General features: G+C 41.2%; 1 protein-coding gene across 2 annotated transcripts; it reads right to left on the bottom strand.

Moving 5' to 3' along the window:
• Positions 1-51: 51 nt before the first annotated feature.
• On the bottom strand, positions 52-21122 carry mdc1 (mediator of DNA damage checkpoint 1). Of its 2 annotated transcripts, none has more exons than XM_053494633.1 (12): positions 21088-21122; positions 20602-20752; positions 16536-17099; positions 16344-16425; positions 15172-16139; positions 14445-14504; positions 12485-12778; positions 6980-10104; positions 6570-6752; positions 2232-2357; positions 1839-1949; positions 52-1580 (listed from the first exon to the last, which is right to left on the bottom strand). In XM_053494633.1, exons 2-12 carry the CDS (start codon positions 20744-20746, stop codon positions 1380-1382), a joined length of 5859 nt encoding a protein of 1952 aa, XP_053350608.1. In that variant the 5' UTR covers positions 20747-20752; positions 21088-21122; the 3' UTR covers positions 52-1379. The 2 variants fall into 2 exon arrangements, with proteins under 2 accessions (XP_053350608.1, XP_053350609.1); XM_053494634.1 differs by having other exon boundaries at positions 15178-16139.
• Between the last annotated feature and the right edge of the window lie 3435 nt (positions 21123-24557).

The following is a 24557-nucleotide window of genomic DNA, read 5'->3' as shown; positions in this document are numbered from 1 at the left end:
TGTACACTCTGACTAGTTAAAAAAAAAAAAAAGAGTCAGGCAAACATCATAGCAGCTTAGAAATGTTTATTCACATGTTTAATTCAGCTGTGAAATATAATAACTATATTCAACATTTTATTTGTTAGCACGGTCACCATGCACCACCAGAACCAGGGTTCGACTCCCACTTCGTGGTCTGTGTGCATGGAGGTTGCATGTGCTTGGTGGGTTTCCTCCGGGTCCTTCGGTTTCCTCCCACAGTCCAAAGATTAGCCTAACTGGCATTTTCCAATGGTGGTGTAGTGATTAGCCCAGCCGCCATGCACCTCCAGGGTCCGGATTCGAATCCCAGCCAAGTTCAATTCCCATCTCTGTGTGTGAATGGAGTTTGCATGTTCTCCCCATGCTTGGTGTGTTTCCTCCCACACTCCAAAGAACTGCAAATTAGGCTAATTTTCGTTCACAAAATGCCCATTGTGTGTGTCTGTGTGTGTGTGTGTGCCCTGCAATGGATTGGCACCCTGTCCAGGGTGTACACCGCCTTATGCCCCAAGTTTCCTGGGAGGGATAGGTTCAAGGCCCCCTGCGACCCTTTATACAGGATAAAGCAGCATAGACGATGAATGAGTGGGTGCAGCTGTGACAATGCCTTAATTACACTTATGGCGAAAAGTGGCGAATAAGTTTGATGACACTGTTACGTCAGATTATGATACATTTTCCTCGCCTTGGACCTCCAGGGCCTGGGATCGATTCCCGCCTTGGGTATGTGTGCATGGAGTTTGCATGTTCTTCCTGTGCTTGGTGTGGAGTAGTATGAGCTACTGTTATGTCACATTTTCCTTTAAATGCATGTGCCCCCTGTTTTTTTTGCTACGCTCAAACAGCGATGGTGTGAATAAGAGGGTGAGTGTACGTGTTTGTGTGCTCTGCAATGGTTTGGCACCCCGTCCAGGGTGTACCTCGCTGTGCGTCCTGGGATAGACGCCAGACTCTCACAATCCTGTATACAGAATAAATCAGTATACAGTAGACGATAAGTGAGAATTTTACAAAGGGGTCAGTTGGAAAACTGATGATAGCAAAGTTTTTATTTAGTCTTTTTTTAGTTTTCTAACCTTTAAAGCTTTACACTAAAAAGTAATCAGGGTCCATTTATATGTACTATTAAATCATATTTTAAAAAGTACACTAGTTTTCATCTTTCCAGGTAAAAAATGCATGTTAAAGGCTACGAACACAGCAACGAGGAAAGATACAGTTCACTAAGAGTGTAAGTTAAAAATGACTCAGAGTTGCAAAAGGATGATTGGTCGTTAGTAGCTTTTGGTAAGTGCTCTGAGGAAACACTGGCCCTCGAAGGAGTTGACTCCGCAGGGGTGTTTAAAGCCCAGAGCCTACTTTCCACGGCTGCGGGGGACAGGTTTGGTCGCTGCGGCAGCAGGTGAAAGAGAGAGCGCGTGTGTTTGCAAGTCCACTTTTTGCTGTAGGATGCCGGTCAGCAGAAACTCTGCGCTGACCACAGGAAAGGACAAACTCCGAGCTCTTTCACACAGTGCTCCGTCTTCTTCACACGACACCACCACCACCGTCTGAGCCTGGCACAGATATAGAGAGAAAGAGACATCCGAGTCAACAACACATTAAGAAAGCAACTGGGATATACAGTTAGTGGCAGAAATATGATGAGTGGATTCCGATACTGGGCTGTTTTGTTTTCAGGGATTTGTTGTTGAATCGTTAATAGCTGCAAGTGTGTACAGGTGAACGAACGCTAAAAATAAAAAGTTGCTGCGATATATTTAGTAGTGTTAGTAAATGCAGGTGTGAATGTGTGTGTGTGTGCATGCTGTTACCTTGCGAGCAGAGGGCATTTTGGGAAGAAAGCGCGCCCCACAGCAGGTGATTATTTCCTTCATATGAGCCGGCTCAGGCTTCACAGAGGGCGTGACATGGATTTCATAGCCCTGTTGGAGAAATATACTGCGTAGGTCATCATACTCCATCACATCAGTAAGCTCCATAAATATTTAAGAAGTGCTTAGAATCAATATACTATATACACAAATACAGTCATTTGTACAAGTATACAGCAACAGGCTATAAGCTAGCGCGGCTTGTAGTTTCAGCACAGCCATGTTAGTGCGTCTCTGCTTTCCTGAGAACAGTCTTACACAAATCTGTTTCTGGTGCAAATGATTCAGAACACTCGTGCCGGAAAGTTGAAGATGATGGAAGAGAGCACGTACCTGTAATAACGGCTGGGAGCTGGCTACTCTCAGTGACTCCTGCAGACTGAAGTTAAACTTCTTCTCTTGCTCTGTGTCTTTTACTAAGAATCCATTAGGTGAGAGAAAGCTTCCAGCTTTACCACACTATAAAAATGGGCATGATGTGAAGGAGAGAGAGAGAGAGAGAAAACTGTTTAGAAACCAGTTAAAACCACTGTTGAAGTAGAGGTGAGCAATTCTGATTCAGCTAAAACAAATTACATAAAAAATAGGGCTCTATGATGAAACTGAAATGCCTGGTTTTAGTCCACAATAATTCATTAGTATGGTGTAGGGCCTCCTTTTGCGGTCAATACAGCATCAATTCGTCTTGGGAATGACAGAAACAAGCCCTGCACTGTGGCCAGAGGCATTTTGAGCCATTCGTCTTGCAGAATAGTGACCAGGTCACTATGTGATGCTGGTGGAGAAAAAACGATTCCTGACTCACTCCTCTAAAACATCCCAAAGTTGCTCAATAATATTTAGATCTGGTGACTGTGCAGGCCATGGGAGATATTCAATTTCACTTTCATGTTTATCAAACCACTCTGTCACCAGTCTTGCTGTTTATTTTGGTGCATTATCATTCTGATACACGGCACTGCTTTTAGGACACAATGTTTGAACCATTGGGTGCACATGGTCCTCCAGAATGGTTCGGTAGTCCTTGGCAGTGACCCGCTCATCTAGCACAAGTATTGGGCCTGGGGAATGCCATGATACTGCAGCCCAAACAATCACTGATCCACCATGCTTCAGTCTGGGCATGCAGCAGTGGTGGTACGCTTCTTTGGAGCTTCTCCACACTGTAACTCTCCCGGTGGGAAAGACATTGAAGGTGGACTCATCAGAGAACAATACATGTTTCACATTGTCCACAGCCCAAGATTTTCGCTGCTGGCACCATTGAAACTGACATTTGGCACTGGAACAAGTGGCCAAAGGTTTGGCTATAGCAGCCCGGCCATGTACATTGACCCTGTGGAGCTTCCGACGAACAGTTTTGATGGAAACAGGGAGAGTTGAGGTGCACATTTAATACTGCAGTGAGTTGGGCAGCTGTGGTTGTTTTTTGGATATAATCCGGGTTAGCACCCAGACATCCCTTTCAGATAGCTTCTTCCTGTGTCCACAGTTACTACTGTTGGATGTAGTTCTTGGTGGTATGCTGACATTACCCTGGATACCATGGCTCTTAATACATCACAAAGACTTTCTGTCTTGGTCACAGATGCGCCATCGAGGTGCACCAACAATTTAATCCTATTTTGAACTCTGATATTTCACGAATAATGTTGTGTGCGGTGCAATATTTTAAGCAAAACTGTGCTATTACTCTGCTAAATAAACCTTCACACTCTGCTCTTACAATTGCAATGTGCAATAAATGAAGATTGGCCACCTGGCTGGTCAAATTTAGCCATGAAACCTCCAACACTAAATTGGCCAGTGTTTCATTTCATTCATTTTTTTTTTTTATATAAATTTAGTCCTGTCCAGTTCTTTTTTTCCCCGATTTTCTCCCCAATCTAGTCGTGGCCAATTACTCCCCATCACTAGGGGGCTCCCACACACATCAAGGCTACTACAACCACTCAGTCGGGAGGACGAAAGCTATCCCGTGTTTCCTCCGAACCACGTGACGCGAGCCGACCGCATCTTTTCGAACTGCTCGCTCACGCACCGTTAGGGGCGGAGTAACACACTTGGAGGAAAGCGCTAGCCGCTCCTTCCGTGTGCGCGAGCTCACAGACGCCCCTGATTGGCTGTAGCGCCGTGACTAATGTGGGAGCACAAGTACCTCTCGTCCCTCCTCCCTGAGAGAGCTCGGCCAATCAGCTCTCTCTGTGCCTCCGGCTGTGAGAGGAAAACAGCATCACCCGGGGTTCGAACCAGCGACCTCCGGATGATAGGGCGAGCGCTTTACCACTGCGCCACTCGGAGGCGTGTTTCATTTCATTCATATATATATTTAGCACTTTATAAATGAAAGGGATGGTTATTCATGCGCTGCCTGGCAAAAGAAGTAAAATACTCTAATTCAAGCACAGATTACAGAACATAATGTGTTCCATTAGTGTAGTAAAATAAAACTTCATAGATGTGAACCACATTTCTTCCAGTTGTCTTACAGTCGATGGTTCAGCAACTATCCTTACAGGTTTTTCATAACGTGTTGAGTTCTTAACCCAGTTCCAGTAATTTCAGTCTCCTTAGTTTTTTTCTCGCCCAATAATTTGACCCATCTGAACTGGCGACTTTTTTATTTATAATACACAGACATGTCGTTGAAATAAATGGAACAAAGATGCTGGTTTCTGGTGCACTCAAAACAGTTGCGTCAGCTTCTAGAAGTCTTTATTGCCATGTTGTTTTTCGAGTTCTCATATAATTCTCAAGAGATCACAAGTTTGAATTCTGATGATGCCATAGCCACCCAGAGCTGGCAGTCCAAAATAGAGGGGTCTTGTTCTCTGGGTGGGAACATTAAAGCAACACCGAGCAACTGTGGGCATCTGGGAGCGTTGTGAAATAGCAGTTTGAAAACATGCAGTGCTGCATGTGAAGGAAGCATTGTTTTGAGCTGTGTTCACACCAGTAAATAAGGCATTAATGGCATTGCAACAAAGTAGCTTAGGGTCATTAATTTTCAATATGAGCTAGAAATTTACGTTCAAACAACCATTGGTGCTGAAAGTTGGCGGGCGAATATGGTAAACAGATATTGTGATAATGCTTTACTTTTAAATATTCATACCTACTTGCAGCTTCTAATTCTAACAGCCTTTCTTTAGGTGCCTTTACATGGACCGTTAGTTAGTATTCCACTAGTAATTGAGATTGTAGTCCAATCAGAATAAATCTGTGCATGTAAACATTCAATCAAAGAAGTCTGCCTGGTGGATCGGAAATCATTTTCATTGGGAAAGAGAGGGATGGTGTAAACTATTGATAATCTGTTCAATAGGAAAAAATTTGCAATGTAAACACTTGATCTGATCATTTCTCTCTTATAGGAAAAAATACATCATTTCTGTGCATGTTTGCCCCACATGGAGAGAACGATAACCAGGAGGAAATTTTTACTTCCATGTCTGATTGATAAACTCCATAAGAACATCTCTCTTTCATCAATCTTTACTTTTGTCCCACGTAGTTAATGGTTTCACACATTAGACACGATTTGTTGTTTTTTTACCATGCCCAAGAATGGTTGCTTCTCCCCCGCAGGTAAGCGTTCACATTATTTTTGTTCTCCATTCTCTGGTACGGTTGCGTATTTACATTCTCTGATACAGCATGTGGCGGTATGTAACAGCTTGGTTTGTGATTTGCCATTAAACACAATACAGTAAGATAATAAGGAAGTTAACTATGCCTAATTTTATTGATATTTTGGAAAAAATGTCAAGAGTAATGCTCTTGTGTGCCTCCTATATTAGCTATGGCTGTGCAAGTCAAAAGTTGAGATAAGTGTGCTACGCACATCCGAAGATTTTGAAGGAGACTGACAGGACTGAGGGTGTATCGTCTGAACGGCAATCTACTTCCGTTCTCATGTATGACTGGCTCCCATGTCTGATTTGATCCATGCCTGAATGCGCTGCATTGTTCTCGAGACTCCCAGCGGACTTAAGCATGGCTCTCGAGCGCGGAACGATTGTGTTTTCACTGATCAAAATGAACCAGACTTTGGGGTCAAGTGTTCTCGAAAACAATCCAGATCCGATCCTAATGTGAAAAAACCCTAAAGGCTCTAACCAATCTTATACGAGTCAGAATTCTTCTAACAAATCATAATGCAGAACCTGGGATTTCACACAGTGCCAAAGATGGGAAGCCAAACCTAACATCAACGTTTTAGAAAATTACAACTACTTATTCTGCTTTTATGTTTCTTGGCAGATTACGTGTGTTACAGTAAGCAAGACAATTTATACACGTCAAATGAAGTCATATTCTAATTAAATAAATTTGACCATATATAAAATGCACCTCTCATCAGATCGGCGTCCACATAATCAGTCAGGGTAGAATCTCTAACTGGAATGACTTTCATCAGATTTAAGACACATTGTTTATGTAAATGGAGTTATTGTGACACACTGTGCTGTGGAAAACAACGATCCAGGCACAGAAGATCTGCCTTTTTACTCTGTGTTAGTGTTGCCTAATTTAGATAGTATCAGCTTTCAGATGCATTGCTGAACCAGTTTAATATTCTGGCATTTTAGAGGACTGTTAAGCACCTAAGAATGTTAATACGTTGCTGTTATTCTTGGGATTAAGCTCAAACCTTAATAAATCCCTCACCTTGCTTAGCCAGTCAGGGGTAACGATCGGCACTCCCCGGGCCACGGCGCACAAGAACTTCACAGTACGCCGGACTTTATCGGTCACCAGGTGAGTCATATCAGCCACGCCTTTCGCCAAACCTCCACCCAGACGCACCACCACCTTCTCCCCATCCTCATCCACTACTCCTGTAAACAGAACCTGCAAAGGAGCGAGAGAGAATTCTACATCAATGGATTGTTCTACTATTGTGTCATTTCTTATATACAGTTTTAAGCCTTCATAATTATTTTGTTTCTTTTATAATATTGCCTAAATGTTGCCATTGCACATGCATGCAGGGTTAATACTTAATATATGATTTGCCTTCTGTCAGTTTGTTGCTACTCAGATTTGAAGAAGGAAAGAAGTGCATATACATGTTCTACCTTGTGTGTCTGTCCTGTAAGAGAGCGGCGAGGGGTTTTAGGGGTCGGCTGAGGAGTTTCTTCCATCAGCATAGAAACATCCACACCTCTTTTACGCCCCCTGCTGCTGCTTTGGCACGTAACACCATCCTCAGCGACAACCATAACCTCAGTCTTCTCTGCCGCATCTTCTTTAATATAATTTCCACCAGGAAGTTTCCCACCTCTTCCTTTTCCTCTTCCTCTTCCTCTCCCCACAGCTGCCGACTGCTCCCTCTCCTCCTCCTCCGGCAATTCCACTTTCACACTCTTTTTCCTTCCTCTTCCTCGGCTCGGAGTGGCTGCGCTGCTGCTAGATCTCTCAGAGCTTCTGGAATTGGAGCGAGAGTTAGAAGCCTGCTTTATTTCCTCCTTTTCACTAGATGGTGCTGTGGTAGTAGTTCTTCTTCTTCTCCCTGATGCCCTGACTTTGTCATTCTCTTCTTCAGCAGTTCTCCTCCTTTCCCCTCTTCCTCCATTTAAGCTTTCCTGAGCGGACTGCTCTGAACACACAGAGTTGGAGGAGTTGGACCGCGAGCGAGTTCTTTTAGCTGGACCGCCTTCGTCCTCCGCACCAGCAGGGGGCGCAACAGATTTCCTGGTAGTGCGTCGACCTCGTCTGGTCTTGCTGTCACCATCAGCATGTTCATCCTGCTCTTGCTTTTTGCTCTTCCCTTCTTCACATTCTTCTTTTTGCATCTTACTCAGTTCTTGTTTAGTCTCCAGTCCTTCTTTAGTTTCTTCTTCCAATTCCTGATCCTCCTCTTTCTTGCTTTTTTTCCCCCTTCTTTGCAGCCCTGCTTTTCGTTTTCCTGGTGCTGGTCTTCTTTCTTTTTCCTTGTCCATATTCTCTCTATCGTCCTTACTCTTTTTTTCCTTCTCATTTTGCTCAATTTCTTGTTTTTCTTTCTCTTCTCTTAATTTTTTCTCTTCTTCATTTCTATCTCTTTTCTCTTTTTCTAACTGGTCCTTTTCTTCTTGTTTTTTCCTTTCTTTCTCCAGCTCTTGTCTTTCCGCCATCGCCCTTTCTAGTCTCTGTTTTTCTTCTTTTTCCCTATTTTCCTTTTCTATCCTCTCTTTTTCTAACCGGTCCTTTTCTTCTTGTTTTTTCCGTTCTTTCTCCAGCTCTTGTCTTTCCCTCATCATCCTTTCTAGCTTCTCTTGTTCTTCTTTTTCCCTATTTTCCTTTTCTATCCTCTCTCGTTCTAATCGGTCCTTTTCTTCTTGTTCTCTCCTTTCTTTTTCCAGTTGCTTCTCTTTTTCCAACCTTTCCATCTCCTCTCTTTCTTTCATCTCTTTCTCTTCTCTTTCCCTCTTCTCTCTCTCCAATCGCTCCATCTTTTCACGTTCTTCTCTCTCCTCCCTCTCCTTCTTCAATCTTGCACTCTCTTCTCTTTCCTTCCTCTCTCTTTCTAGCTGATCTCTAGCTTCTTTCTTCTTCTCTATCTGTAGTCTCTTACTTTCCTCTTCTTCCTCTTGCTTTTTTACATGATCCATTTCTTCATTTCCTGCTTCCATTAGCTCAAGTCTGGCCTCGTCATCATCTTTAGATTTCAGCCTCAGACTTTTTCTTCCTCTTCCCTTGTTCCCTCGTTCGACCTCTTCCTCGCTGTCCTCCTCTTGCTCCATTTGTCCTCTCTTTCCTCTCTTCTCTTTCCCTGCAGCAACTTTTCCTTTACCTTTAACCTTTCCAGATGCTGCTCTTCCTCGTTCTTTTCCTCTCAGGTTCCTCCTGCTGTCTTGCACTTCCTCCTCTTCTTCCATCTTCACTGTATCAGTAGTAGAATCGGGTTCGTTGGCTTGTGCGGTCTCGACTTTAGGAGTCTGCCTTCCTCGGCGGGATTTTCTACCAGATACGACTTCGCTCGGTGGCGCTTCCTCCTGTGCCTCCTCTTCTTCACACAGTGGAAGAGTTTCAGGAATGGCAACATGAGGCTTCGTCTTAGCACCTTGTCTCCTCGTGCTGGATCTCCTAGTAGAAGTGGTTTCGTTTCGCTGCTCTTCCTCCTGTCCCTCCTCATCCTCTTTACACATAGGCTGCGTCTCAGCAACGCTCACACGGGTGACTTTATTCGACTCGACAAGCTGAATTGTCTCAACCTTAGCAGTCTGTCTCTTCCTGCCAGCTCCTTTGCTTTTCCTAGGTTTATTCTTCTCTTCCTCTTGTTCCTCTTCTTCCTCACACAAAGGCAGTGTTTCTGCAGTAGCGACATGAGTGTGATCATCAGACTCGAGAGGTTGTGTGGACTCAATGTGAGCAGGCTGCGTTCCTCTGCTTGAGCAAGGTTCATTCAACTGTTCTTTATCCTGTTCGTCCTCTTTCTCACACATTAGCAGTGTTTCCGCAATAGCGAGACGAGTGTGATCATCAGGCTCGAGAGACTGTCTTGACTCAACATGAGCAGGCCGTGTTCCTCTGCTTGATCTACATTCATTCATCTGCTTTTCCTCCTGTCCCTTTTCTTCCTCACACATAGGCAGTATTTCGACAATAGGACCAGCCTCAGTAAGCTGTGTTTGTGCATCATCTACTTCATTATCATTTTCTACTCTTTCATTCTCACCCCGTTCCTTCTTGTCCTCTTCTCTCGTCAGTTCATTCTCCTTTTCTATCCCTGTTCTTTCTTCTTCCTGAGCCGTTTCTCCCTCATTTGTCTGATCTTCTCTATCTCCTAAATCCCTGCTCTCGTGCTCCTCCTTTTCTGTCTCTTCCTGTCCCTTCTGGATTTGGGCAGCGAGGAATGCGTAGGGTTGAGTGTGCTCCTCCTGCCTCGGGCTCCTGACGATCAGCAGAGTGTCTGCAGTGGAGAGATGCGAATCCACTTGCATCTCGTCGCTGACATCCTCCTTGGCCTTTATTTCCGGTTCGCTAGCGACAACCTCCTCATTAGTGTCACGATCACTGTTATCTTCATTCAGCGCTCTGGGTTTGATGAGCTGAGTTTCAGCAGTGTGGATGTTGGAATAGCTCTGAGTGTCCAGTGGTTTCGTCGCCTGTTCCTCCTCATCTTTTTCTCCATCGTCCTCCTCCTCCTCTTGGTCTGTCGCACAAACATACGCCTGCGTAGAGTCCAGATCCTGTATTTCCCCAGCTTTAGTACTGCCCTCTATAAAACATAGATGATAATAACAGCACGGTTAGCAAGGAGTAAAATGTACTATTAACTTGATGAGAAAATGTAACTGGGCAGTAAATGCGAAAACAAAAGGAATTCTCTACAATTTATACACTGTTTTGGATTATTTTAGTGCTCGATAAAAATTTTATCTAGTTAATTGCAGTCTGTGATTAATCACGATTGAACATAATGTTAAAATACTCAGATTTACTTGTATTATAAACATGCAGACAAACTGGTTAGAGAAAACAGATTATGCAGTATTATAATATCTCAAACATTAAGACTGAACAAATGTTAAATTAAAACCTCTCGTATTGGAGCAGCACTGCATGCAGTTCCTGGGTAGTATGGGTGTGACAACTTACCGATGGCAGGCCTCGAACCCGGATTCTCAAATCCGAAATTTATCAAACTAGAGCCTTAACCACCTGAGCCACCACTCCCACATCTTATGTTTAATGTATTTTTGTAAAAATAGTTCAGTACACCTGGTGATGTTTCCTCAATCATCTTATAATCCAAGTTAAACGTACCATTATTACACACAGCCGGGTAACCGCGCTGCGATTATGGGAAGCCATTAGGGTCAAATATGGACATCATATTAATTTGTGCTCAAAAAAATATAATATAATATAATTTTCATATATAAAAATGCGTTAATATTGACAGCCATAATCATTTTAGTAGTTGTTTTTGAAATTTTGGTTCAAGATTATTAATGAAATGTAATGCCGTACAGTGCAACATACAGAAATGCAAGTTATACATTCATGACATATTTATCCTACTTGAATAGTAATGCCCAAGCAGGATAAACAATGTAAGCCAACCTGGTGACTCATAACAGGAGAAATGTCTGGAAATAGGAGCAGTGCATAAATGCAAGAGCTGTTTAGTGCTCATGCTGAGGAAAAAAAAAGGCTCTTAATTAAAATACCACACTCCAGGACACATCATTTATAAGTTAATCACCATTCGAGTCCAAGCATGCTGAACAAGTAGAGAGAAACTCCATGTACTGAACAAATCTGTGTTACATGTAACATACTTTTCAAATGCTAAGAATTTCCTAATACATATATTAATCATAACCTAGGGGATTTCTTTATTTTACTATTTTCTACCACTTCAAGATAATGAAGATATTATTCTTATGATAATAATGACATCATATTCTGAAAAAAATCTATATAATTTTTTCATTATAAGATACAGTATGACGATATTAACACTAAAAAAAGAACTTGGAGGAATTATAAAGTACCTATAAATATATGAAAATATTTTTAATTATAAAAGCCTAACATTATTCCTAAAAAAGCTCTTTGCACACTAATAATTGAATGAGAATAGATTCAGTAATAAAAGTAAAAACAAAAAGACAAATTTTTTTTAATAAATCAACATTATTATTATTATTGTTTAAATTATCTCACTCTAAATGTCCTAAAATTTGAAAATCAGATTCAAATTTGAGAGTATTTTTAGATTCCTAGTTCAATAAGCTTTATTTTGATACCAGGTTTATTATCTATCATGTCCGTTTCCTGAGGTATGGCCAGTGTGGGAAAATAAAAAAAGTACATCAAAATGCAATTTTAAAAATATTTAAATTAGGATTCAGTGTCTGAGTACGAAAGAGGAAATCCTCATACTCATTCTGACACCAGGATGTCTCTGCACCCCTAAATAAGTTTTCCAGGGCAGGAACATAGCAACAAAAAAAAAAGGCATGTTTTTTTATTATAACTGGAGTAACCAGCTTGAACAGAGTTCATTAAAGTTATTTAAAACAATGTTTAGGATTAAAACTCTCTCAATTCTGTTGAAGATTCAGGATAATAAAGTATTTATCAACAACTTTTGGCAAAATGTTAAATTTGATACTCTCCACCTACTACACTCTATTGCCACACAGCAAAACTAGTCTGTGCGACTTAATACCCGACTTGATATTTAAAAGCTCGCAGTCAATAGTTAATATTGGAAAAAGGATTAATGAATTTATCAGAAAAGTCTTTAATAAAGCACTCATTTACAGTCTGATTTAGATCTGACGCAACTACTCATTTATTTAACTGCTATACTTAAATAATTTCAGCAACCATAAGCCTTAACATGGTGGAGAGAGGTATAGGGTGCCAAGCCATCACAGGGCACATGGCAAAAAAAATTCCTCTAAACACACTTTCAACTATAATCTACCCCATCAAAACAGGAAGTGCCACCGTGTGGCGTTATTTGGTATTACTGTGTAGCAAGATTATTAAACTTATGACTGCCATGCCTGCACTAAAATCCTGAAGCATTGGCTTCAGTACTGTTTTTCATGCTGGCTGAAGGACATGATAGTTGTAATTACCGTATAACTGAGTTGCCTGCAGCTGCCATTCCTCCTCTGCAGGTTCTCCATCGTGCTCAGCAGCTTCTGGCAACTGATGGCTGCTGTCTGAAAGGCTCAGCTGGAAGGATGAGGCTCCATGTGAGTGCCGAGATTCGGGGCCATCCAGCGACTGAGGCGTCTCGTCTAGAGTGGCATCGACTTGAGCGGCATCGCACACAAAGGACTGAGTTTCAGCCACAGCAAAGTCATCATCTGGGTGAATGATACCTCCAGGGGAGACAGACGGGTGAAGGAGAGAGGGCAGACCCGGCCCTGAATGAGTGAGAAAGAGACCAAGACAAGAAATTAAATGGTGTACTGGAAGCGGATAGGAGGCAAGACTTTCACCTTTGTAAGAGCATAGCAAGTTAACTGATGTTTGCATGGTCGGCCCTATGGGAAAAAAAAAAGCAAAAATGTGGTAAAGTAGAGAAGAGGGAGAAATAGAGTGGCCGAGGTCACACGTAACACATGCACACCAGGAGTCTGAAGTGGTGAACTTTTTGTTATTACTGCTGAGTGTTGAGAGCGTGCTACAGAGTCTTGACTTTATTTTTCAAAGAAGCACGCTCTCAACACTCAGCAGAAATAAGAAAAAGTTCACTTTTCAGTTCTGAAGAGTGCTTCTTCCCACCCACCTTCTCACACATCAGGTTATACAGTTTCCTTTATCAGAGCTTTGCAACACCTGAATATACAGTACAGTACGCCACAACACTTAAAACCTAAAGAAATACCCTACCAGTCACCCCTTCTAATTCTTTCTACATTGCAAAACAATGCTAAAGGCATCCATAATATGCAATGATCTCCTCTGAACAGTCGATATCGATATCTGGTATAAATGTCAGCTGTTCTTGACTAGTTCGTGCAAGTGCTTAATGGGTTTTGCAAAGGCACTTGACAATACTGTTCTAGCACGAACTGCTCCAGAACAGCTGACCTTCATGTCTTAAAATAACAACTGACTGTTGTTGTTGTAGTCGGTTAATTACCTAATGCCATACATGTTATTTAATTTTTTTATTTTTAAAATCTCCAGTATTGTGCTAGAATGTAAAGAATAAAATCACGAAAAAAAAACCCCACTGAATTAGAAGTTGTATCCAAGGCCATCATCATTCAATAATAATGCCACAATATTTTTTAATGCAATGCATTTCTTAAAATACACTAAATGACCAGAAGTATACAGACGCATGACAATCACTCCCGTATGTGCTTGCCGTTCTAAAACCTGTTTCTTCGATCTGTCGTGCAAATATCATGCAGGAACTAATTTAGCTTTAGACCCATATATTAAATTAAAATATTAACAATATTTTTATTTATTATATATATATATATATATATAAATAATAATCTTATACAATTAGTGCACTTCCAACTTTGTGGGTGCGACAGTCAGGTGTCCACATACTTTTGGCTATACATTTAGGCATTTGGCGGACACTCTTACCCGGAGCGACTGAAAAAAAGTGCTTTGCAGATTTCATCACTGGATGGAGCCTTACACTGGGTTACTAACTAGTACCTAGTGTTGAAATGATGTGGTACTATTACACACTGCCATAAATCCGAATTAATTGCCTAATCCCCTAACACACAGTAACAGGCAGAGCTCATTTTCAGTATGATAAGAAAGAGTCTATAAACAAAAAAGAAAACGTCGGACTAATCTACAGATTAAATTCATATAACGACATAAAAGTAGCTAAATTCAATGCAGTTGATTCCACAAATCTTACAATGCTAGTGACTCTTCATTTGTGGAAACGAATAAAACGGCGACAGGAAATGCCACGCGGACACGTGCTTCCCCTCTACAAGTGGTCCGAGTGATTAAGTGATCAGATCACAAGACACGTTCGCTTTTAGACCTGCATTTAACACTGTCCACTTGTGGTCTGATCACCCGAGATGAATGTGAATGACTCACGCTTGAACAGCTGAGACGGACTGAGGAATGCTTGTGTTTCCAGCTCCTCTCCAGACACGCCTGTGGAAGACACACACACACACACACATAAGTTAAACCCACAGTGCTGCTCGATTCTCAAACTGTTTTCAGGTAAATAACAACTTGAGAAGTATTTGTTCATTTCTTATATGTTATTGTTTCCATGGTAACAGTTCATTTAAACAGACTTGTCCAATGGGGGCTCCACATAATGAATGACTTTTAAACCTGTTAAGAGACAATTTTATTTTGCAAAGAAACATTTGCATTCATTGATATGATTAGGTTTTCTCCAAAGGGATTTTTTTTTAACATTTGGGAGGCGTCTTGGGTATCAGGGGTTTTCCACTATATCTTGAATCTTCAAAGACTAGGTCCACCCCACCTCATCGCAGATTATTTTACTCCAACATATTAAAATATGATTATTTGCAAAAACATATGCAAAGACAATTCCACATCTTTGGGTCAAATAAAGGAGTTCCTGAGAGGCCAGTCGAAGTGGTCAGTAAACTTTCTACCTTGATAGTTTCTAAGCACTAGTGAAACTCTGGGATGAGTGCATTAGTGTAGCAGGAGATTATATAGAGAAATAAAGTGGAGTTTTTACTCTCATAACTGCTATTCTGCGCAATCAAAAGTCTCGGTTTGACTTGAACACCCCTCGTGTTTTGAGTGTAAGAACATTTTTTTTAAATAAACCCACCTGCACCTTTTGGTGTGGAGGAGTGGACAACCTGTACTGTTGATTCTGCACCCCTCTGCTCTTTCTCCTCCACCTTGTCTTCATCCTCCTCCACCTTGTCTTCATCCTCCTCCACGTCTGTGTCGCTGTCCAGCCTGAACGGAGCCTCGCCTTGAACAGGACTGTCATGCTCTGCGTTTGTACTGCTTGTATTAGCAGTCTGGTTCTCTGAACGCGTCAGAGACTTTCCTGTTACCTTGGCTGCAGCGGGGGTTCCGATCTCAGTGTCGTCGTCATCCTCCACATCTGTATCATTGTCTGACTGATCATGTGACATTTTGGCATCTGGAACGTTGATGTTGTCCACAGATTTGGGTTCCAAATCTTTGCTTTCTGTCTCATCGCCTTTTGTTGTCTCATCTTCATCTACATCAGTATCGCTGTTCAGGTTGAACTCAGCTAGATGGCTGGTCGGCGGTTTCGCGTCTTGCATACGAGGAACATCATCTTCATCTTCTACATCAGTATCGCTCTCCAAATGGAGCTGACCAGAACTACTTTTTGTTTCTTTCTTCTCCTCTAGGGACACCTCACCTCCAGATAGCACCGTCGTGGTGTGCATTTTAACGGGCTCGTTGTCCTCCACATCTGTATCGCTGTCCATGTTCAAAACAGCTGGATTTACTGCATCCTGTTTCACGGGTACAGCTTCGGGATCACTCTTGGCCTTCTCAATGTCCTCGTCTTCTACATCGGTGTCACTGTCCATATGCAGATCAGCAGGAGATACAGCACCCACTTCTGCTGTGATAGTTTTTGGTGCGTCTTTCATCATTTCCTCCTCTTCATCCTCGACGTCCGTATCGCTGTCTATGTTGAAGAGCAGAGGGTCTGGTTTAGGGGAGTCTGATGAGACTTTGGTGTCGTTCCCCGTCTTTAGAAACCGACCCTTTAGCGCTGAGGACGGAGTAATGGAGCTCTCATCCTCACTGCGTAAAAAAGATAGAGAAAGAAGGGAAGACAAGTCTGTTATCTGCATCAATAAGAAATATATCAACCATGATGTTATCCATGGCAACATCTCTGTGATGGTAGCCAACTTGCTATTCCTTCACCTCTAGAGCATCACACAGAGTACATACAGCATGTTTTCACACTGTTAGAGCAAATATGGTGTCTAATCTGCTGGTTACCTTTCTGGAATGACCTTGTTTGCCGGGGACAAGAATGTTGAACACGTTGGGCTGGAAAGGTCAGAAGAAGCCGAATCGGAGACTTAAAAAAAAAAAAAATAATAAAAAAGAGGTCGAGAAAGATGCTCTGAATGCATGTCTGTTTACAGTACATTATAAATCATATGCATGCTTGCTACACGCTTCACTTACCCACAATCCTCTTCCTGTCTCTTCTTCCATGTCTCTCTCCATCAGAGTCCGAGTCAGACTCAGGCACCAGGGTTCTCTCTGGCTTTTTGGGACTCATCTGTACCGATTCAGCACTTTTCGCTTCTTCAGTCCACAAGGGCACAGGAGGTAGCGCACACTTCTTCCCAGCATTCTTCGCTCCTGTCCCCACCCCTCCTCCTGAGCTGCTGCTAGCGGATTTCAGACCCTTGGCTTTCTCTCTCCCATTGTCAGCTGTGGACGTGTCTGCATTCTTTAGGCTGACGTATTGGCAGGGCAGATCAGCGAGCACCAGGCCGTCTCCTTCAGTCAGCGCGTATCGTACATGCGGGGTCAGTTTAAGCCGACCCTTCCTAGTGCCATTTAAACTGCCCAGGTCCCACAGCAGGGCCTCCGTGGCTTCACTGTGGGCATGACGTTCGTTAGGACCAAACACAGAGACGGAGATGACGGCATGCCGGCCGGATACGGAACGGGCTTGGAGCGGCACCGAGCAAGAGGTAGGGTCTCTCCCCAAAACGTTCTCCCCCTGGTAGAGAGGCACCTCTGTGGAAAACACGGTGGAGAGAGAAACTTGTTGTTGAAGTTACCCACTATAATACATCTTTATTAATTCAAAGGTTAATCAAATACAAATCGAAAATCACAGTATTGACCTCTGCAGTTATTTCAGGGCAAAAACTATTTTTTAAGCTGTTCAAACCTACCTGGCCCTATGTGAAAAAGTAATTGCCCCCTAAACTTAATAACCTAACAATAAAGTGTTAGTGATAACTGCCAATGAGTCTTTCACATCGCTTTGTAGGAATTTTGGCACACTCTTCGTTGCAGAATTCTTTTAATTCAGCAACTAAAACATCCAATTGTGACAATTACGCAAATAAAAAGTCAGGAAGGGGCTTACTACTTTTTAGAGTTTGTCTATAATTTAAGTATTTGTTTATTTTTTTAAATACTTAATAGGTATTATTTATTACAATATGTCACGTGTTATTTCTATCAAATTGTAAAGCCCTAGTTAAATAAATGTTGTAAAGAATCCAATGCAAATGCATGTTGTGCAGTAAACTTTAATAAGTTTTAATAAGGAATAAGGCTTTAATGAACAATTATGCGAAAATATACAACTTGTTTTTGGTTACACATAGACCTTGCGCAGCCACGATTTTTGCTGCTACAGCTGGCTTGCAGGTCTCACTCACACCTCTACAGTCATCAGCCTGCTTAGTCATTGTGCTGATTTCTGAAAATTCTACTCTGTAGCTTTAAATCTTCTAGACAGCCATTTCAAACACAATGTGCCAAACATTTTGATTGTAATTAAATGCGCATAGGATATGTAATGCCAAGAGTCATTATCCTGTCCTTTATTACTGTAAAGCTCACCCTAAGACCAACAATGGACAGCCAAAGATTAAATTCATGTTAGTCTCACATTAAATTCATTCTAACTCTGACTAGAATAAGATAAGATATACCTTTATTCATGCCACAGTAGAGAAATTTTTTACTCTCTAGCTTTCAAACTAGATTTAATTTTATTATGCTTTGTTCTGGCTCTTCTGCTGCTGCATAAATTTCCTAAATAGACTGTTTTTCATTTTTTAAAGGATTTGCATGAAGGTTTCCATATTTATTATTCATCACTCCAGGCAGTAACCGTGACACTTTTTGTAAAATTGTTCGTATCAAATGTGTGTCAAACGGATGAGTTCGGGAAAAGATTCTTGTCGGGTGAGTATGTTCTACTGTGTCAGGATGATCAAAACTGTATCTTATTTCCATCTTACAGAACTGTGCAGTTCATCACTTATGCAAAAAGTCTCCAGCATGGTCGATTTCATAAGCTCCGACAACCATCTTTCACATGCACTAGACCACCAATGGGACGGGATCCAACAAAGCTAATTATATTACTTAAACAATCTATATACACATATACATATACACACACATTATATATATTATATTGCAGATAGAAAACCTAAGAACGCGTATTCACATGAACATTTTGTTATTATTTACTTAATGGGCATTTTGTGCTTTAATTCCTAATACATACAGTATTTTTGTTCACTCAAGCTCTTTGCGCACAACATTTGGCCCAGCGTGACAGGGTAGGTAGGGGTAGCTCAGTGGTTAAGGCATTGGACTACTGCTCGGAAGGTCCTAGATTCAAGCCACAGCACCACCTAGCTTCCAGTGTTGGTGGTAATGTAATGTAATGTTTATAGACACCATGGCACACCTGCACATTTATGAACATTTACACATATTTCTATTTCATTTTTGCTCGTTGCACATAAACACTTTTATGCATATTAGCACGCTCCCCAGACATTTCTATTTAAGTCCCACTATCATCTTCACACTAAAGTTTCTATATTTGTACAAAGTAATACTTTTTTCTGTATTTGTACAGCTAGGGTTTTTTTTTTTTTATATAGTGTGTATTTGTATAGCTAGGTTTTTATTATATTTTATATTGTTTTATCTCTAAAGATATATTTTCTTTAGCTAAAGTTATTTTCTATATTTTATTTTTTATTTTATTCCATATTTATTTCCTATTAATAATCCTCTTTTTTCTTTTTTTACAGGTCACAGGCCGTCGTCTAAGCATTTCACTGCATATCAGCTCGTGTATCGTGTATGACTGTATTTTTAACAAATATTATTATTTTTTTTTTTTTTATGTAATTGTGACAAACGTGCTACAAAACCAGCCCGTCAGAAACTTAAAGTAGGTCAATTCTGTTTGGCTCCTTCTAAAACACCCAGTCAGAATTTACCTTCTCTCAGTCTCTGGTTGGCTGGTTTTGTGCCACATGTCACGCTCTGCCAGCTGAACAAGCACAGGGCTCAGATGTTGAGCGAATGTGAGAAACAGAGGGTTTGTGTAAGCAAAAAATACAATTTGCATGCATTAAAAATGCAAAAAAACAACAGTTACAGCACTTCCTGTTTGCAGAACATCTTATTGTTTGCTTGGGAATATGGCACAAATATGATGCTGTAATATTTAAGCACTTGTGTTTTTGAAAGGCAAAAGGTAAGTGTTTGAACTATTTGGCCAAACCTGTATTCGAGTACATATACTTTGATATTGAGTTGGTTGCACTTTTGCAGCTATAAACAGCTTCTACGCTTCTGGGAAAGCTGTCCACAAGATCGTGGATTGTGGGAATTCGTGGCCATTTATTCTGTAGAGCATTGATGAGGTCAGGACGAGAAGGCCTCTGTTCCAGTTAATCCTAAAAGTGTCTGATGAGGTTGAGGTCAGGGCTCTGTGCATTCAAGCTAGTTAAGTTCTTTCACATCAAACTCATCAAACCATGTCTTTATAGTCCTTGCTTAGTGCACTGGGGTCATACACAGTCATGTTGGTATCGAAAAGGGCCTTTCCAAACTGTAAATGTGGAAGTAGAGCAGTGTTCAAGATGTCTTGGTATGCTGAAGCATTAGGATTGCCATTTACTGGGGCCTGATTGAAACACCAGAATTCAATAATTAACAGGTTTGTCTAAATATTTTTGTGCATATAGTAAATGCAAGTACATTTAAGGACATTATCTTATTAAATGTCACTGTATCTTGTCAGATGACTTTTCTAAATGCAGCAGCTAGCAGGTAATCAGGAGCAAGACATTTCAATACCAATATCACACACTCATCGACTATACCGTTTTATCCTGTATACAGGGTTGCGGGGGGCCTGGAGTCAGGGCACGATGCAGGGTACACACTGGACAGGGTGCCAATCCATTGCAGGGCGCGCACACACACACACACTACACCTATTAACCTAAATGCATGTCTTTAGACTGTGGGAGGAAACCAGAGCATCTGGAGAACATGCGAACTCCATGCACGCAGACCCGAGCTGGGAATCGAACCCGGACCCTGGAGGTGCAAGGGCGACAGTGCTATCCATTAACTTCCAACACCAACATATTTAATGTACAGTGGAGATTTGCTTTAACATTTAAACTTTGAGTGCATGCCAGGTTAAAAACACACATTTGTCAGTGTAGTGCTGAGTGTGCACCTGTCTCTGGGATGTGGTTGTTCTTGAACACTTTCAGTACAGCCAGTGGCCTTCTCTGACCCTTTCCTTCCCCATCCTCGTGCTCTTCATCAGAGTCATCCTCCTCTCCGAAGAAAGAGTCCTCGATCTGCTGGGTCGCGTCCATGCAGGCCTTCCGAGGAGACACACACACACACTCATCAAGGATTACAGTAAGATCTCCATCATCGTCGTCGTCGTCATGGCAACCTCCCAGTACATAGAGCACAGGTGTCTGTATTTAACCCCCCAGCTGATCTCCTCAATGTGACCATAAACACACTGAATAAATAAGTGTTGCACTGGTGTTAGCTCTCCAGCTACTTCCTAACCCGACACTTTCCACTTTCAAAGAAATCATTACAGGCGTACAAACATGCCAAAGTGTTACATTTAAAGCATGTTAGTTTATTGTGAACGCCTTTACCCGTTTAATTGTTTTAAATACTTTACAAACGTATACTTTACCCCGCAGCTGCAGCAGCGATGAACACTTCCGGAAACGTAAGACACGCCTTAAATGTAAACACGACTGCCTATTGGTCAGATTAGTTGCTGCCTAACGCTGATTGGTTGTCATGTGTGTCAGGCAAAAAAGCGTGCTCTTTGATTGGATGTTGCATGAAGTGCGCAATGCATTGTGAAAATTTCCCCGCGTTTCTACTGAGTAACGTGCACGAGCTGTGTTACACTGGTGTGCGCGCACATGTTTGTGTTTTCATAATAATAACGATAATAATACAATGATTTCTTTCATTTTTCAAATTAAACTTTTTTAATTAAAAATTTTTTATATTTATAGAAATTACATCATATTTCATATTCATATCTAAGACCAGGCCCTCTTCTATCAGTGTATGATTCATTCACCTTCTATGCCGCCTGTCCTGTATAGGGTAGTATAGGCCTGGAGCCTGTCTGGGAACATACTGATAACACACACTTAGGACCTATACTGCTTAACCGCCTATACCGCACAAGGCGGGGTACACCCTGGACACGTGTATTGGTTAAAATAAAATTAAATTCAGTTCATTATATTGCCTAAGTTGTGTTGTAAGTCTCTTTGGAAGCAAACTAAAAATGACATTTTAGAATGTCACAGACATTATACTACTGTATGTGCAAGACCTCCAGCTGAACCCTATGATCAGTAATCACAGAATATATTAATCAGCAATCTTATGACTTCTCCTGTGTAGCACTGCATCAGGGCACATACACAAATTAGCCTAGTCTGCATGTCTTGAGGACTGCACCAAACCCACCAATCACAAGTAGAACGTGCAAATTCCATGCACACAGACCAGAGGCGTGAATTAAACCCACAATCCAGGAGGTGCAAGGCGACAGTGTGTTAACCACTAAGCAACCACTGTGCTGCCACCTACATTGTCTGCATGTCTGTGCACCAGGCCCAGATTAGCCATCCGGAGCACCAGGAGCAGTAATTTGGCCTGCTTCCAGCCAGTGTGGTTTTTTTGTTTGTTTGTTGTAATATATATTCTTTTTTTTTTGCCCATCCTGTGTACCTTATATAAAGTGATGTACTGTATATATGTATATGTATATATATTTGAGAATGACACAAATATTAGTTTTCACAAAGTTTGCTGCTAAACTGCTTTTAGATCTTTGTTTCAGTTGTTTCTGTGATGTTCTGAAATATAATTACAAGCACTTCATACATTTCAAAGGCTTTTATCAACAATTACATGACATTTATGCAAAGTGTCAGTATTTGCAGTGTTGGCCCTTCTTTTCCAGGACCTCTGCAATTCGACTGAGAATGCTCTCAATCAACTTCTGGGCCAAATCCTGACTGATAGCCCAACCCATTATTTCATAATCACTTCTTGGAGTTTATCAAATTAGTGGGTTTTTGTTTGTCCACCGCCTCTTAAGGATTGTCCACAAGTTCTCAATGGGATTAAGATCTGAGGAGTTGCTGTTGGAGGGTGCTTTGGTACCATTCTTTATTCATGGCTGTGTTTTTGGGCAAAATTGTGAGTGAGCCCACTCCCCTGGATGAGAAGCAACCCCACACATGCTTTACTGTTGGCATGACACAGGACTGATGGTAGCGCTTACCTTTTCTTCTTCGGACAAGCCTTTAGATGAGACTTAAATTTAGATTTAGATTTAGAGACAAGCTCCAGATGCCCCAAACAATCGGAAAGAGGCTTCATCTGAGAATATGACATTGCCCCAGTCCTCGGCAGTCCATTCACCATACTTTCTGCAGAAGATCAATCTGTCCCTGATGTTTTTTTTGGAGAGAAGTGGCTTCTTTGCTGCCCTTCTTGATACCAGACCACCTTCCAAAAGTCTTCGCCTCACTGTGCGTGCAGATGCGCTCACACCTGCCTGCTGATTGGCCGAGCTCTCTCAGGGGGGAGGGATAAGAGGTACTCACGCTCCCACATTAATCAGAATCAGAATCAGAATTACTTTATTGATCCCCGTGGGGAAATTCTCTTTCATTACAGAACAAACTCCTGATGAAAATAAAGATTTAAGAAGACATGTAAAGATGGTAGAGAAGATTTAAATAAAAATAAAACAATAAAGTAATTACAATAAAAATAATACAAATAAAAATAGAATAATATAAACATAAAAATAAAATAAAAATAATTAAAAAAAAATAGTCAAATAACCAATAAAAGTAAAACCTATAGCAGCAATTATATGGACATTAAATTATATTGACATTGTTATTATCAACAGACGTATACACAGTATACATGGTTATTAAGGTGAATTGTGCATATGTGTGTGGTTTATGGTTTGGTGTGATCAGATATGCGAGTTAAATAGTTTGATTGCGACCGGCAGGAATGATTTCCTGTGTCTCTCAGTTGTGCAGCGTGGAAGTTTTAGCCTGTTGCTAAATGAGCTCCTGTGGCTGCCTATCATATAGTGTAGTGGGTGTGAAGGAGTGTCAAGTATTGACCTTATTTTGGACAATATTCTCTTCTCCAACACTCTTTTCTCCAATCACGGCTCCACAGCCAATTAGGGGCATCTGTGAGCTCGCGCACGCGGAAGGAGCGGCTAGCGCTTTCCTCTGAGTGTGTTACTCCACCTCTAATGGTGCGTGAGCAAGCAGTTCGAAAAGATGCAGTCGGCTGACGTCACGCGGTTCGGAGGAAACACGGGAAGGTCTTCGCCCTCCCGACTGAGTGGTAGTAGTAGCCTTAATGTGGGAGCCCCCTAGTGACGGGGAGGAATTGGCTACGACTAATATTGGGGAGAAAATTGGAACCCCCCCAAAAAAAATGTCCTAGCTGGGAATCCTAGACTAAAAGTCATTTAGGAAACTTCTCAGAGCAACTCTGAGTAAGTAAGGTCCAAAAACCTTTATTTTAGTGAGGAGTTTGATAAGTAAATTGTATAATCATGAATGCTGGCCACTTTATGTAAAGTTTCTGTTATAGGCCATATATCTTACAGTTAATTAAACAGCCAAATGTTGAAGATGTGTCTACTTTTAAAGCAATGAATTTCCAAACATTAGTTACTATATTAAAGTTCTTACATTTATTTACTATACTGATTTTATTACTTGGAATACATTTTAGATTGATGGGAGCAAAATGGCTCAGCTTTTACCAATTTACATGATTGCAGGACTGTCGCACTTTTGGATGGTATGTAGCCAACAATCCAGGAGAGATGGAAAGAAGTAAAACAACAAGAAAACCCAAATAGGACAGTAGAGCAGTGTTTACTTTAATGTTTAGTGTTTGGAGAATATTTCTTCTTTTCGCCATTTTGTCCTCTGCTATAGAAACTCTGAAGCCTCCTAACGTCCTCTTCCTTACTTTTAACAAATTTTAACTTTTTAAGGTCTTTCATGAATAATTTTTATCTTCATCAAGATTTAGTCCTAAATATAAGGGGAAATTCTAAGAAAATGTCATAATTCTACACAT

Source organism: Clarias gariepinus, chromosome 4, assembly GCF_024256425.1.
Source record: "Clarias gariepinus isolate MV-2021 ecotype Netherlands chromosome 4, CGAR_prim_01v2, whole genome shotgun sequence".
Taxonomy (NCBI): Eukaryota; Metazoa; Chordata; class Actinopteri; order Siluriformes; family Clariidae; genus Clarias; species Clarias gariepinus.
Note: the sequence above shows the minus strand (reverse complement) of the source record. Positions and strands in the feature narration are given on the sequence as shown.